The 15444-nt window shown below is 41.6% G+C and overlaps 1 protein-coding gene across 1 annotated transcript in view; it reads left to right on the top strand.

Moving 5' to 3' along the window:
• LOC104288900 (sodium channel protein type 5 subunit alpha-like) overlaps window positions 1-15444 on the top strand; it is a 175031-nt gene that overhangs the window by 121968 nt on the left and 37619 nt on the right. The window contains exons 18-19 of the mRNA XM_009887773.1: window positions 4105-4211; window positions 13653-13807. Of these exons, the coding sequence (XP_009886075.1) occupies window positions 4105-4211; window positions 13653-13807 (262 nt within the window). The remainder of the gene's footprint in view (window positions 1-4104; window positions 4212-13652; window positions 13808-15444) is intronic.

Genomic DNA, 15444 nt, shown 5'->3' with positions numbered 1-15444 from the left:
TTTCATTATCTAGACATGATGCTTTCATATAGATTTTCTGCATTGTTATTCTCCACTGTAAAAATCACATCTAATTTTTTAATATTTCTCCAGGTTTCCAGGATTTCCATTGAAATTTTCCTGGAACTCTCTCATTTCTACTGTTTTGAGCCAAGTCCCATTTTGCTATATTCTCTCCATGTTTCACTTCTCTTTTCCTTTCTGCTTCCTTGGTTCCAATACTCTCTCCAATTTAATGTTATGGGCTAACACGAGGATTATATCAGTCAGTAGCTCTTTTATATCTTTAGTGAAGATAATGCTGACTCTAATCCCTATAGATCTCCTCCCCTGAAAACAAAGTTTGTGTTATATTTGGCTCCTTAGGACGGCTTTTCTCCACGCATCGATTGGTGAATCCAAGCCAATTACAATTTATTTCAAAAGTAGACTTTTCTACAATAGACATCCAGATATTTTCTTGAAGTTTATATATCATATGTCGATTTGATAGATTAAGGCTGTGATCTTCATAGGTGAGGGAGAGAAGAAGGGAGATAAGAGAGTTAAGCCTTGAGCAAACATCAGCTTTCAATGAGATTTCAACATCTCACTGCTAAAGGCTTTTTGAAAAATCTGTTCAGATCAACTTGCCACTATTACAGACACAAGCGGTGTATGTGGAAGCCTTAAAACATCCACTCCACCCAGAAATACGTTAAAAACTAAGCTCTGCAGTATAAATACATGCACTAGTGGGAGATCTCCCAAAGGGGCTTCTGATGTATCCCGTTGTCTCTGCCTGGTACACCTCCTCCACTCACTTGTTCCAAGAAAGAAAGGGGAGATTCTGCGTTTGTCCTTTTTGCTGTCTTTTTTCCTCTTTGTACCCCGTTTGTGCATAGTACCCTTAGCAGCCAGGAGAGCCACCTCACTGCCTTTATGTCTCTTTGACATTTCACTCCAAGAAAGCACTCTCCTTTTCTCCTCTGAGTCTTTATTTAATTTGTTTTAATCACAGGCTACAGCAAGTGTTTAGTGATCTGTGATTCCCATGATTATTCCCTTTTCCTCCTCTCTAAGCTCAGTATTGTGTTTACTTATTGCTGCTCTCCTGGGCTGTTTCCAGTTTTCCATGAGCATTCACTATTGATCGCTAATGGTGTGTTAACTTGGTGTATTGGCTCTCTTTATGCCCTACAACGTACCTTGTCTGGATCTGCTGATTTGCATATGTTTCAGGCTTTCTAGATATTTCTCTACTTACATTTGCATTAATTCTAGCAGGCTCACCCCCCTCTTTTTATTGATCCCCTTGTTGGATTCTTTTAAAAAGAGTTTATTTTCTTAGGCAACTGAATTTTGATTAGTTACATCTCCCTCATCAATTATTATTATGTCTCTATCTCTCTTCTTTCCATTACCGAGCTCATGAAAACCTTCTTAATCCCTTTAACCCTTTTGGCAAAGAGTAACCTTTGCTTCTTTCCTACAAACTTTCCTAATCTTTTCCTCCTCTCTCATCCATATGGCTCCTTCTTTTTCTAGTCTCAGTTTGGACCCTCAGACCTTTGTCTAGTGTTTTCTGAATCCGTGTTCGCTGCCTCTTCTTCTTTGAAAGCTTTTCAGAAGAAATCCCGTCTGTTTTGTCTTGCATGTTCCCCATCTCCCTTTGGTGCTGATGGATTCTAATATTTTCTGAAAACCCCTCCTGATAAATAACTCTTGAGAATTCTTGATTCTTTAAGATGTTTTCCTCATAGTCTGTTATAATTGCACCCTATTGTGTTCTGTGAATTTCCTAACCTGTCTCTGCTAAATACAGCTCTCTCATTGACAATGCTATTGAAAACTGTTCTCACAGTTTTCTTTGATTTCCGTCTATTGGTAGGAATTATATCCAACAAGGCTTCTTTTCTCATTGGAACCCCTGTTTTCTACATCCTACAGCTGTATATGATTTAGGACTATTTCAGTGATGTGTGTTTTGACGTCTTAATAACAGAAGAGATAATGATTAAATGCGTTCCCTAATGAAAAGTATCAGAAAGTTCTGACTGTGCTAAAACTTGGTATGACATTTTTTCCACTATCATATACTGCTGGTAGTCTGTAGAAAATGGGCTCTGTATGACAGCTGCATTCTGAATATGGATTTTTTAGAAGCTTTATCCATGTCTTTGACCTGTGCTTTCTGTTCTGACTCTCTTGTTAAAAGGCCTCTTCTCAACTGTTTAGAGTCCTTTTGAGTAGAGCATTAAAAACCCTAGCCAAGACTATGACCTTCTGGATGCTGCAGCTAATTGCAAACAAGTATCTTCCATCCCTGCTTGCAAGCATTGCTGGAATGTTTAATCTTGCCCGTTTTACCCCAGGTTCAGCATTTCTCTGAATTCAGCTATAAATTTTGCATTGACTGTGTATACTGGAAAACAGAGGGCCCATTTTCACATTAATAATAAATATATAAAGCTGTACCTGTTCTCTAACTCCATCACCATCATCCTCATGAAAATAATATTTTATGTATACGTGCCATCTCTCATATAACTATCTCACAGGTTGTTTAAAAGCACGGGTAAGTATTATTGTCCTCTTTTTTTTTTTTTAAATGAAGACAACACTATTGCCAGACAAAGCACAAAAAGATTTCAGTAAGCACTCAGAGAACAGCATAAGACAGTTAACAAATAACCCACCTCTCCTGACTCCTTCTTATTGCTATTTTGCGTTGATATGTCCCATAGAAGGTACCAGATTTGGTGTTGCCCACTTGTGCCAGGTAGTGCTCTAATACAGCCCAAAACAAACTGTGAGTAGGGCTGGCAAATATTAGATCTTTCACTTTAGTGGCCAAACTGCATAATCAAGTAAAATATAATTGTGGATTAACAAAAATAGAAATGTTTTATTTTGACTAGTAAAATAAAATATGAAAAAAAAAAATCCTATTTTCTTCTAAAGCAAATATTTTAATTCCGTTAAAAGAAAATTTGCACCTAAAATGAAATTTTGATTTCATATTTGGGTGACTTATTTATTCATGTATCGTATCTCTTTTAATAGCAAACTCAGCCAAATTTCCAACCACAACATAAGATTTTTATTAAGTTCCTTTGCTGTATTTAACCCAATTTCTTGCACAGCCCTTAAAAAAATTTTGAAAGTAATATGTTCCCCATAAATTTTTATCCAGATCTGCTTAAAAATTCCTGCTTTAAATACATAAGACAACCAATGCTTTGGGAAGTGGGATTATTCTTGTCCCCATTTTCCAGAGGAGGATTTGAGAAATGCTGAATTTAAACAATGCGCCTAAGATGGTGGTGTCAAATATTTCAGGCAGGCGATAGAGCCTCTGAAAGGTATTCAAAAGCCATGTGTCCCTCCCCCTACATCACCGTTGGATCAGAATTGTGTGGCCAAAAGGCTAGGGGCCACATCCCGTGGTGGGAACAAGTTAACCCTGGGATGAGACAGGTGGAAGAGCCCTCTCACACATGTGTGCCTGTGGCATCGTGCGACTGGACACTGGTGGCAGAGGGACTTCTGCTCATGTCAGAGTAGTAGCTGTGGCAGCAGGGAGCAGAGCATGGTCCTGACTGACAAGGTGCAGGTTTCACCCATCAGTTGTGGGTGAGGAGCCTCACGAATGAGGCCCCCAAGACAGGAACCTAACACAGGTCCTCAAATTCATCCTTCAGCATTTCAGGAGCTAGGTCCCACTTCTGGTCTCCCCATCTGAAGGTATAAGCCTTCAAGACATACAGGCCTTAAAATCGTGAGTGGTTCAGTCATTCCAAGCTTCCATCTACCATTAATATTTAGTTGCTGTTCACTATCTTTCTATGGTTTGCTTCTCTTTTCTTTTAAAAAAATAAGTTTTACATGTTAACTTTTGTTGTTGTTCTTGTTGATGGGTCCACTGTTGGTTCACCGCAGCGTAGGCAGAGCTGTCACTCAAGGAGTGGGCACCGCGTGAAGTGCGTGGCGATGTCTCTGTTGTGGTGGCTTTAGCTGGGATATTGGTTAGTGGAATAAAAGCTCAGCTACTTCCTTCGGGGCGATTGATCAATTTGTTTTCCTCGTCTTTGCTCTTGTTGACAACAAGCTTGATGAAATCAGTCTTTCTGAAGGCAGCACAGTGGATTTGACAAATCCTGCAGAACTGCTGGAGCAGATCCCTGAGTTTGCTGAGGAGCTGATGGAGCCTGAAGATTGCTTCCCTGAAGGTAAGGGCCTGCACGTTTCACTGTAATGCTGAGGCAAAAATCCTCCTCTTCTCTCAGTGAACATCCCTCCACCTTCACACCGAGCTGCTCTGGCTGCTTGCAGTAGTATTTCGCTGGATGCACTTTATTTCTTAGATACTTTAATGCTCCAAAGCATGTACTCAGAATCACTTGTTAACATTAATCTTTGGATTTCCAAGGTGAGATAAGCCAAAAGCGTACTCTAAATGGTTGTGCAGCTTCTAACATGCTGGGCTTTCTTCATTGTGCTTTGTGCCATAGAGTGTTTTTTAATATGTTGATTTTTCTAACTTGGCCAGTGAAGATTTTTGCCTTCCAATATCTGTGCATGACCAAATTTGGTGGCGAACTAACCAGATCGCAATATTTTAGTGCTGAAATGTGTATAGGCAGTTAATAGACACTGTCTGCAGAGTTCATGAGTCCCAGGGACTCTCTTCTGTTTATTTCAAAGGGTGTTAAGATTAGCATGTCCAGTAACTTTCATCTGACCAAGGATGTGCTATGTATAGGGTATTTTACTTATTTTAGACAACAATTCACATTTACATAACTGCTTTTAATACCCAACTAAGCCAGCATTTTATTAACTTTTTATCACCAACCTGCTCCAAAAAACAGGTTTAAAACCCAGCTAAAACAGAACATTTATTTTTAAGTCAATCCATAAGGTAAATAACATCCTAAGTTATTTCTTGTGTGTTCTATCTTAGCATGTTCTATTCCAAATATTATCTCTGTCAGACTCCTCGTTTTTCTTTAAATCTGGGTTAGGAAAAAGAGGGTTAGCTGAATGTTAGTATACTCCCTCTAAAATTCAAGGATTATTATAAATAAAAACAGAGCTGCTCAAATGGGATCAGACAGAGATGATTTGCTGGGTATAAGAATGCCCCTGAAGTCAGCAAAAATGTGCATCTCTGTATGTGTGAGAAAGATGATTGAATGAGGTAAGGGAGCCCTACAGGGCTTACAAATGTCCCCAGGTTCTAAACATTTTTTTGGCAGCTCTGCTTAAAAGCAGTAGCCAAAAATTAATGCAGCTGACGGAAGAAAGCATGGTACTATGCCGTAACTATTCTGGCCCGTACAATAACATTTAGAAATCAGATCTGGTGTATTCATTCTTTCACAATATATTTCTTAATGAGGCTGGTGATCGGCAATCTATGTTGTGCACTACAAAGTGAGAAATTATACTGTAATTGCTTAAACAAGTCAGTGCTGCAAGACCAATGCTAGTCAGATGCCAGTTTACAAATCTGAAACTGTGGTTGGCCATGATTACCTTCCAGTTTTTAAAAGAAATAAGGCGGACATCACACAACCCATCGCTTCCTTCACTGCACAGGCCTGGTCCAGTCCCAGAGCAGTAGCATTCTGTAATTTGCTCTGTCTTAAAATAACCAGAAGTGCCTGAAACTCCATTGTGCAAGACCACATCAGCACCAACCCAGTCTGTCAGATCTTCATGGCTGTCAATGGGACACAGGGTAGCAAGCAATGCTCTTCTAGGTGGATCACTGTAAGCGTTCAGCCAGTTTTGAAGGCCACTCGTCATCCTGGCAGCAGAGAAATGTAGAAATGAAGGTGCTGTGGGCTGAACTTCAAGCTCACCCTGGGTTACATCCACCATACTGGCTCCTGCTCCCTTCTCCCTGAGCATCCCCACTACTGCCTTTTGCCTTGTATTCCTCACCTCTCCTAGCTCCTCTCTAGTCCCTGTCCAAGTCAGGGAGTCAGGGTGTTTTCCTCTTCTCCCAGGGCACGGCCAGCTGAGCGCTGAGCTCTGAATGGGGATTGAAGGAGAACCTGCTCCCAGCCCTCGGTCCAGTGCAGGGTGTCCACGGGCACCGGGGATGCAGTTGCAGGTGACATCCTCCCCCACATATCTGCTCCACTTTCCCGTGTAGCACATATCCATGCAGATTTTTCAGAGGCTACTGTGTAGGCTAAATGCGATCACATTCCTCATGGATTTGGCAAAAATGCATAAACTGGTCATGTGAATATTCACTTATAAAATTTCAAGTCAAAGTGCCATAAACCAAAAGTCCCAATGATTCTTACTGCAATGACATCAACATTTGTTTTTATTTATGCAGGAAGATAAAGTTGCATTGCAATTAAACCTCACACAGTTATCATTTCAGTCTAGTTAAAAAACAAGCAAACAAACAACGGTCTAGTTAGCTAAGATATGACAAGTTTATAAAGTACTAAAGTGGAATTTTTGAAGGGCAAGCACTGGGCAAATTTATCTAGTGTTGCCTTTACTGGCTTGTATAACGAGGTGCAACAATATTGGGTATATTTGGCAGAATGACCAGCTAATACTTGTGAAAGAAGGAGATTAGGTGAGATGAAGAGGAAGAGCAGGGGGAAGGGTTACGTTCTTACCTTGTTAGCTCACCAGCTATCTAAATTCAAACTATGACATTTCTAAATACATCCAGCATAGGTTGTGTCCTGAACAAATATGTTCCAGATTCAGCCCCCTTTTTCAGATAACAAAGGCAACAAAGATAATGCATGTTCTTGAAATAGTTGCTGAAAGTTTGCTGAGGTCACAGTTTTCCCGGAGTTGGGTGACCCAGATAAACCATAGGTCGTTTTTTTCTTGGGGAGACTTGTTAATTCATTATCATCTCAAAATAGCTTTGATGAGGGTCAACGGGGAAATATTCTTGGGTCAGGAAATGTGAAGGCAAGGTTGGGTCACAGCTCTGGCAGCTAGCAAGTATTGCTGGGAAAATCCTGATAGAAATGGAGAGATCATTCTTGGTGCCAGTTGATGGGAAAGCAACATCTAGGCAATGCCAGCTATTTGGGTATTTTTTCCTCCGGATGCCTTGCAACACTCCAGTCCTGTTACCTCCATTGGTATGTGTTCTCTGCATCAAAAATTGCTATCTGTTTGGACATTCTCTTCTGTGTCTCACAGAAGGTCATCCAAAGAGAGCCCCCTGGCCCCAGCACGCTCCTCTCTCCCGGACCCTAATAGGAGAAAGTTTTCACCAAGTCCTCAAGCGTAATTCCCCGGACACAACCCGCTGGCAAAGGTTTCAAAGGAGTATCATCTAATGGTCGTGCGAGAATGAGCTACCTTGCTCGACGCACGGTTGATCACAACTCGTGACACCAAGGACGCCCACAAAGAGTTTTGCATGTGACCATGTAGGAGCAATTATCGCAGCGACCATGTAGGAGCAATTATCGCAGCTGGAAAATGCCATGCGCTAAAGTGAAGTTACTGTGATTAATGGTGGGATCTGTGTCATGCCCTCTCCAACCGCAGTTAGCGGCTGTTTAGAAATAAATAAGCAAAGAGGAGCTCAAACAGAACGTTAAAGTGAACAAATATAAACTGAGCTGTGGGGACTACCACCAGATGATGTTTAAAAGCTGAGTAAAACCAAGCCAAACCCAACAAAACATGTTAACTGTCTTCCTAGGGAAAAAAAAAAATCACAGAACAAAATGAAGTTTAAGGTTTCTTTTCCTCTAGCCATAATATCTGAGATACAGGGTTTTTTTTCCATCAGGAAGGGCATGCTAGTATTTTGTTGTATACAATTTTCAGACATCACAAAACTCTTACTGTCCTATTGCATGTAGAGAATTAAATTAATTCGGGTTGGACAGGGCCTCTAGATTTCAACTCATCCACCCCCTCGCTCAAGGCAGGGCTGACATCGGTGGCGGACCAGGCTGCCCACTGCCTTTGCTTCAAGGCATCACATGGTTATTTGCAGTGACCTCCGAGAGGATATGTTTTGAGGAGAGTAGCAGCAGATAAACAAGAAATGTACCCTTGTAAAGCCCTTGGAAGAGCAAGAACACCTTGCAGACTGTGGCTTTTTCAGATGCTCTCTTGGCAGAACCTGGTTGTAGTACACAAGAAAAGACTCAAATCTCCATGTGTGTCTCAGGTACCCAAACGTTGGAGACAGCGATGGCAAATCTCTTCCGTGTTAGCCCTAGAGCTGCACCATATAAACCCCAGCCATGCATGCCAGTGGGTTAGTGGGGCCAGAAGACAAAAAAGGGGTTAAATAAGGAGGGTTCTGCAGAGATCATGTTATCTCCACAAATGGGAAGATATCTGGTGTCTTACGAAGGGACTACAGCCCGACTTGCTTTCTTCCTTGAGCATACACAGCTAGCCAGGCTGGTTAGAAACCTGGATTGGCAGAGAAATATATATATATACACACACAGTAAAAACATGTCATGAAGACCTGCCCGCTTGAGTTTCTGCTGAGGAAGCTATATTTTCTTAGTGTCAAACCAAGCAATGCAGTAACCAGCATTCCAAGCTAAGCAAAATATCATTTTTTTTCTAAAAAAAATGAGTGTCCCAGTAATTGGGAACTCCTGTGTAAAAGTACCTATAAAATTACTCTGGTTTGAACACAAGGTGCCAGACATACCGGCCCACAGTATAGAAGAAATTAATTGGGTCTTCCTGGTTTACTGAAGAGAATCAGCCAAAACATATCTAATCATTTTATGTAAATTAAAATGTATATGTTGGTGTGAACAAGCAGTAGATTTGTAAAGTCTTTACTCATATTCCTGAAATAAATTGGTTTGGCTGTCATGCATGCAGGAGGAAGTTTTTGCAGTATAGCTCCCACGCTTCTAAAGAGATTTTTTTTCCCAATGCACTAAGGTAATGCAATCAGGTCTAACAGCTCCGTGATTATAATGCACCCAGCTAGAAAATGTGAATGTGGAACCAAAGGAATATTTACACAAAATGCATTGTAAATTAAATTCCTCCTGCTTTTTGGTTGGTTTTGGTTTTTTTTTTTTGGGGGGGGGGAACTTGTTTATCATTGTGGCAGACGTTAAAGGAAGAGCTTTCTCTGTGACACCTGCAGTGGAGACTGCAGTTTGGGACTCATTGTAATCTGCAGTGTGTGATTGTGCTATAGGGCACCCTGGTGACTGAAGGAAAAAACTCCCATGTTATGAAAAACAAGCAAAACCTAAATAATATCATGGTGTACTGATGCATTTGGAAAGGTTTCTTGGTCTCTGTTTCATGAAAAATGATATGAAATGTGAATTGAAAACAGACATCGTTCTTGGAGAAGTAGACCACTGATGCAGCTTCACTAATTTACCAGCAAATAACTTGACTCTTTTGGGGGACTTTTTCTGCTGTTCTGTTCTTCTGTTGAGCAGTAACCTACTGTCCAAAAGGCCGTGGTGAGAATGAGTCAGTTTGCTCTCAAAAAAGATGTAGCTCCAACATGAATTAGGGTGGCAAAACTAAGTCCTGACTAAATCACAAAGTGGTCGGCTGCTTCTGCACAACCCGTTCCCTACTAGCATTGATTTCAGGGGGACGGCACAAATCTATCAGAGAAGACAGTATGAGTAATGCTGTTATAAGAAATACCAAAGGGTTTATTCCTGCCTTGATGCTTGCTGTGCTAAAAGGTGTTAATGAATAGTCTTCTTCGTGTGGGTAAAGTAGCTTTCAACACCTGAAGTTGGGGTCTGCTGACCACCTGCCTTGTTGTAGAAGCCAGCTAGAGTTATGATTGCTCAGACCCGCACCAGGTCATGCCTTAGACACATTGGAATGGGTTTGATATTTTGATTTCACAGAAATGGGGGAAAAAAACCCCAACCTGTTAGAATGCTGACCAAGGTCAGGTAAAGTTTTTTTGTTGGGTATGTGAAGCTTCTAATTCAGCATTTAAGCTTGGGTCAAGGTCACCAGAACAGTAAGCTACCAGCATTACGAAAGAGTTCAGAAAAGCACAGGCATGAAATAACAGTGAGTGAGTGAAATCAGAAAATTTGAAATGGAAATAGAACTTTACTGATTCATTAAAAAACCTGTTTGTGGTCAGTTTTCTTTTTTTTCTTTCAGTTTCCTTTTTTTCTATTTGATATATGAATAGTTCAAAAATAGCATTTCATCTGAAATGCAGCCAGCATGATTATTCACGGAAGTGCTACTTGACATTAGTAATTGTATCAGAATTCTGGTCTAAACATTTCTGAATTGGGCCCAATCAAAAGCATGGGATTTAACAGCACTGTGATTTTGGGCTGACTCATCTGAGAAGCTATTTTGGATTTTTCAAGGTATTACTGTCAGTAACTCGGACTGTTTTTTTCAGATCGGAATTGCATGAAAGCCATCAAAGAGCATTAAAAAAGAAAGATTAGTAGTCCTAGCTGGCTTTCTGTCTTTAAAAGTACCTCTTTGTACCTGTAGATTATGAGATGGAAGCTGACTGAATCAGCAATAGCCTGTTTTTACCATTTTGTAAGTATTTTCCATGTCAAATGAAGTGACTTTGGAACTCACGGTGCCCTGCTCATTAGTATTTAATTTGAAAGTGATTCCCTAATTTTAGCTGTGCCTGGGCTCAGGTAATCATGTGGGCTCCCTGTGTAGTGGAAATAGAGAGACAGACACCTCCAGGGAATGATTCATCCAACTATCTTACGGTGGGGAAAACCGCTTCCTGGAAGATCCTAACCTTTTCCAATGGTACTTACAAAGCATTTCTACTCTGTAAGAGCATGACAGAGCATGTCATACCTGTTACCAGCTGAGCCTAGGCTTTCGTCTAAAAGACTGAAAAGCCAAATATCCACCCAGGAAGTAACTTGGGAGAAAAGAGGGGAAACTTTCTGGACAAATGTTTGACGTCTGAAAAATGCTGATTTTTTTTTTTTTCCCCGAATGAAATTGTTTATGGGAACAAGGCAGGCTCATGGAAGGCTTATAATTTTATTCTGCTAGAAGCAGTGGTTACCTCCAGTACAAAGGGGGATTTCTGCTTCACGTGAGAAATCCACACTTACATAGTGAACAGCCGGCTCATTAGGCTGTTCATGTGACAAATGAGGGATCTAAAGACCTAAGTCTTTGGTCTTCCTCATTCAAATCCAAGTTCACAATGAGGTGGCCAGTGTACCTGCACAACAGCACAGAGTGTGGACCGGACACCTGAAAGCTGGTAATGACCATACAGGTTGTGGGGTGAGACGTAGAGTAAGAGTTCTCTGGCAGCACTGCTAAGAGATGCAATTAATAGCCCCCTCTGTCATGTCATGCTGGTGGGATTGTACCGTGTGGGCATCCCTAAACAGAGCTGCCATACGAGTATGTGAGCTCAAGGATCCCGGTACCACGCAGTATTGCATGCCTGAAGTTTCTTCCCTGTACCTACTTCCTAAAATATACTCAAATCACACACATTACCTTCTCTGAGCACTGTAGTGGTTTTAGCAAAAAGTAGTGACTAACGTGATGTCCTTTTATCCCTTGACATGATTCTTTGGTGTTCAGCAATGAAACGCTTAGAGGGGTAAAACTTTCCTTTGTCGGAGTGGTACCTGACCTACAAAGAGGCAGAGAGCTGGTTCTTACACTTCTATTGCCTCCTAGCATTACGTTCTTCTCAAGCAGTTTGATTAAATTAGTGTGTTTCAATTGAGCCCAGAATTTCTCTGAATTCCAGTGGTAAACTGGGAGCCGGTGTGGGTCTGTGTGACGGAGGCATTTAGAGGACAGGTAGCTCCTTGCATAGCTGTCCCATTACCTTTGCATAAATAGTTTACTGCTCTGTTAGTCCCATACCAAAACCTCATACATTCAAGACCTGCCAAACATGTCAGAAATGTGAAGGAAAGGGGAGATCTGGGAGTGGTTCATTTATGAAACAACCTACAGTTCTGCTGCACCATAGCAGGGATCTGGCCTGATAAAAAAATTACAGAAAAGAGTGGTAAGGCACTGGAACAGGTTGCCCAGAGAAGTTGTTGAGGCCCCATCCCTGGAGGTGTTCAAGGCCAGGCTGGACGTGTCCCTGGGCAACCTGGTCTAGTGGGAGGTGTCCCTGCCCATGGCAGGGGGGTTGGAACGCAATGATCTTCAAGGTCCTTTCCAACCTAAACCATTCTATGATTCTATGAAAATGCCAGAAGGACCACAGCAGACTTAGCAGCTTTCTTCCTCCTGGCAGAGCCTGCTGCCAGCAGAGCCCCACTTACAGCTGCTTGGGAGTCCCGGCATCCCGGGAGCTGCACTTGATCTCCTCGCATATCACATGCAGCTCAAGCGCCTCTGTTATGCCACCTTGAATTAACAGCTTCTGGTGTCTGCGTAACCTTGGCACTCACCCTCTTTCCTTCCCCAGCTTCCCTGCCTAAATATTATTTCTACTTGCAATGACATTGAATTACATCACCATAGTGAGATGTCCTCCCTTGTCACTTCTGAGCAGTTGTTGTATGCTTCAAGACGTGTTAGTGACCTTGACCACCTTTCAGCTATGGAAGCAGTTGGCCTGTGATTTTTTTCTCATGATGGGACCGATAAAGCTCCATAGCTAAGTCTTTTTCTATGCAACACATGGATTAAATGTAGGGTAAAACTACTGTTTTTTGAAAATAGAATGGTTTCTGAGGGTCATTCTCATCAGCAAGTGTTGTGAAATTTGAATCAAATTATCTGACATAAGGCTGAATGGCCAGCCTGGAAAAGGACAGGTCCTGGCTACCGGGGTGTCCTCTCATAAAATTTTAAGTTCTTACCCAAAACGAGGCAATGCACAGGGTCTTTTTTAAAATGGGAGAGATGGATCTGTCCATTACCAATGGCTGAAGACTAAAAACGACCATGGTGTGACCTATCAGAAATCCATGTGTGGTCCCCATTACCACCACAGCATTTAACTATCACAAAGTATTTGTCACTAAGGTCAGAAAGGGCTATGAGGCACTGGTGGGGAACACACAGTGGACAGAAACTGGATATCTAAATTTCTGCTGACACCAAAGGGGATTTAACTGCCTAAATACCTTTTCCAAAGTATTCTTCTAATTATTTTATTAAGCTCATGAGAGTCCAAGAGATCAAAATCTGGTCCTGCTTTTCTGGTCCAGGACTCTTCAGCACATTGGTCCCATCTACACGGCAGCACCTCTTCCCCTCATCTCCCTTTCATCAGATTGCCACTTTTAATCAATAATTCTAGTGGTACAGTAAGACCAAGAAAATATCCTTCCTCCGTTCAGAAAGATGTGGCAACTATTGCTGGAGTCATTAGTCCTGATCAGGGGTGCTGCCTGAGCTCAGCTAACACAATGTGATTGACCTCGGGCACTGGTGACTCATGGCCAATATATTCTGTATCATAAAAATCATTGGGAGAAATCACTGGGGCCCATTTTAAGTGATTTTTGAACGTTTTTTATAGAGGAGGGGGAAGGGGAAATGGAAGGCAGAGCAGAAGAGGTTGGTGAGAAAAACAAGGGAGGGAAGACCCCATACAGCAGTTAATTCCTGGAAGAAATATTGGTTTGCAGCTCCTTATTGCAGCTTTAAGAATTAAATATGTTTTTTTTTAACAATTACTTTGTTTTTGTTTTGCTGCTTTTCAGTTTGTGTGCGATTCTTCCCATGCTGTTCAGTGGACATCACAAAATTTCCCGGAAAAATTTGGTGGAGGCTGCGGAAAACCTGCTACAGAATTGTCGAACACAACTGGTTTGAAACTTTCATCATATTCATGATCCTGCTGAGCAGTGGAGCCCTGGTAAATATTAGAGGATTTTCTAGCTGGTTGGAAGTGGACATGGGTCTCAGGGAAGATGGTCTCCGGTTAGCTGTCTCTAAGACCTTATGAGCCCTTACTGCTCACTTCTCAAAGAAAAGCATGTTTGGGGCTAAAACAGGTCTTCTGCTTTTCCAGTTTCACCTGCCTTTACCATATGTGGGGATGAACTGTCTTCTATTATAACATAAAATTCTGATGTGCGGATGTTTTCAAAAGCAAATCTTTAAGGAAGTTCATGTGAGGATGTATGCCAGAGTTGTATTTTGCTCCAGGGATGGCTTTTTTTTTTTTTCCTTTTTTTTTTTTTAGCACATTTTGTAACCAGCAAAGCAATATCATAGAAGACACGGGGGGCACTGAATCAGTGCTACACATGGAGCTAGTGTGTGCCTGACATGTTTTGAACACACCTTAGCTTAATCCACTGTATGTTCCCTGCGCAGATAGCTCCTGCTTGCATCCAAACAGATGCGTATGCACGGAGGCTGGTTGGTCATTGACTAGGATGCTGATAAGGGATCTTCTCCTCCTGAGATCCCACTGCGTACTGGGATTATCCTCTCCATATTATCAGTCCTGGGCTCTTCGCAGCGATGGCAGCTTTTATTTATGTTGCTCAATTACATGTCAGGGATGTCACTGAAGTTGGTGGGATTTCTGTCAGGTTTGATATACCCAAAGGGGTATATCAAGAGTTCTCCAGGCTTTGGTCCGGTGGTCACTGACCTTCTCCTCCATGATGGAGTAACAAATACACCTACTAAATTTGCAGGCTGTGCCTAGTTTGGACAGGTTATCCGTGTATTTCTGGAGGTCAGGATTAACTTCAGCCAAATGGATGAATCTGCCTTAAATAGTAAGAGGAACATCATCTTAGAAAGGTGCCTGCTTCACCTCAACAGGAATAATCACAGGCAGAGAGGCATGATGCGGGATGACTGGTAAAGTAGCAGATTTACTAAAAAGAGCTGAAGAGAGAACAGGCAACACACAGGACAGAGTAAACTACATCACAGCACCGCACAAAAGCCAAACACCCCACTGGGCTGTATAAATAAGCATGTTCTTCCACTCCAGTTGGCATCAAGGAGGCCTCAGCTGGAGCACTGGCTTCAGCTCTGGGCCTTGCACTTTGGGAAAGACATGGGCTAATTGAAGAAACTCCAGAGGAAAGCAACACAAATTATCAGTGGCCTAAAAAAAGAGGAAAACACGAGTACTGAGTTTATGTAGTTTAAAGAAAGTCTCTGCAGGGAGACAAGAAGATGAAAATACATAAATGTTGATGGAAAAGGAAAGGAATGGACCGTTCTCCAGATCCACCAGGGATGGGCTGAAGTTTCACCCAGTGGATTTTATTTTATTATGAAAAGCAAGAGACTGAAAAACTTGGGTAAATAGTAGGCTGCTGAAAATTGTCATTGCTTTGCTGAAATCAATGGAGTCTGTCAGTTTTTATACCAGTTTGAAGATCAGCATGTTAATTTTTTAACACATTTCAAAGGAGGCATGTCACTTGCTGTAATACACTTTAGATGAATACGCTTCCTTACATATGTAATTAAAAGTGCCTTAGATACTGAACACAGCAATATAAATCTCATTTAATTTTCATT

This window comes from Charadrius vociferus, unplaced genomic scaffold (genome assembly GCF_000708025.1).
Source record: "Charadrius vociferus isolate BGI_N301 unplaced genomic scaffold, ASM70802v2 scaffold566, whole genome shotgun sequence".
NCBI lineage: Eukaryota > Metazoa > Chordata > Aves > Charadriiformes > Charadriidae > Charadrius > Charadrius vociferus.
The sequence above is the reverse complement of the archived record's forward strand: the minus strand, read 5'-3'. Positions and strand labels throughout refer to the sequence as shown.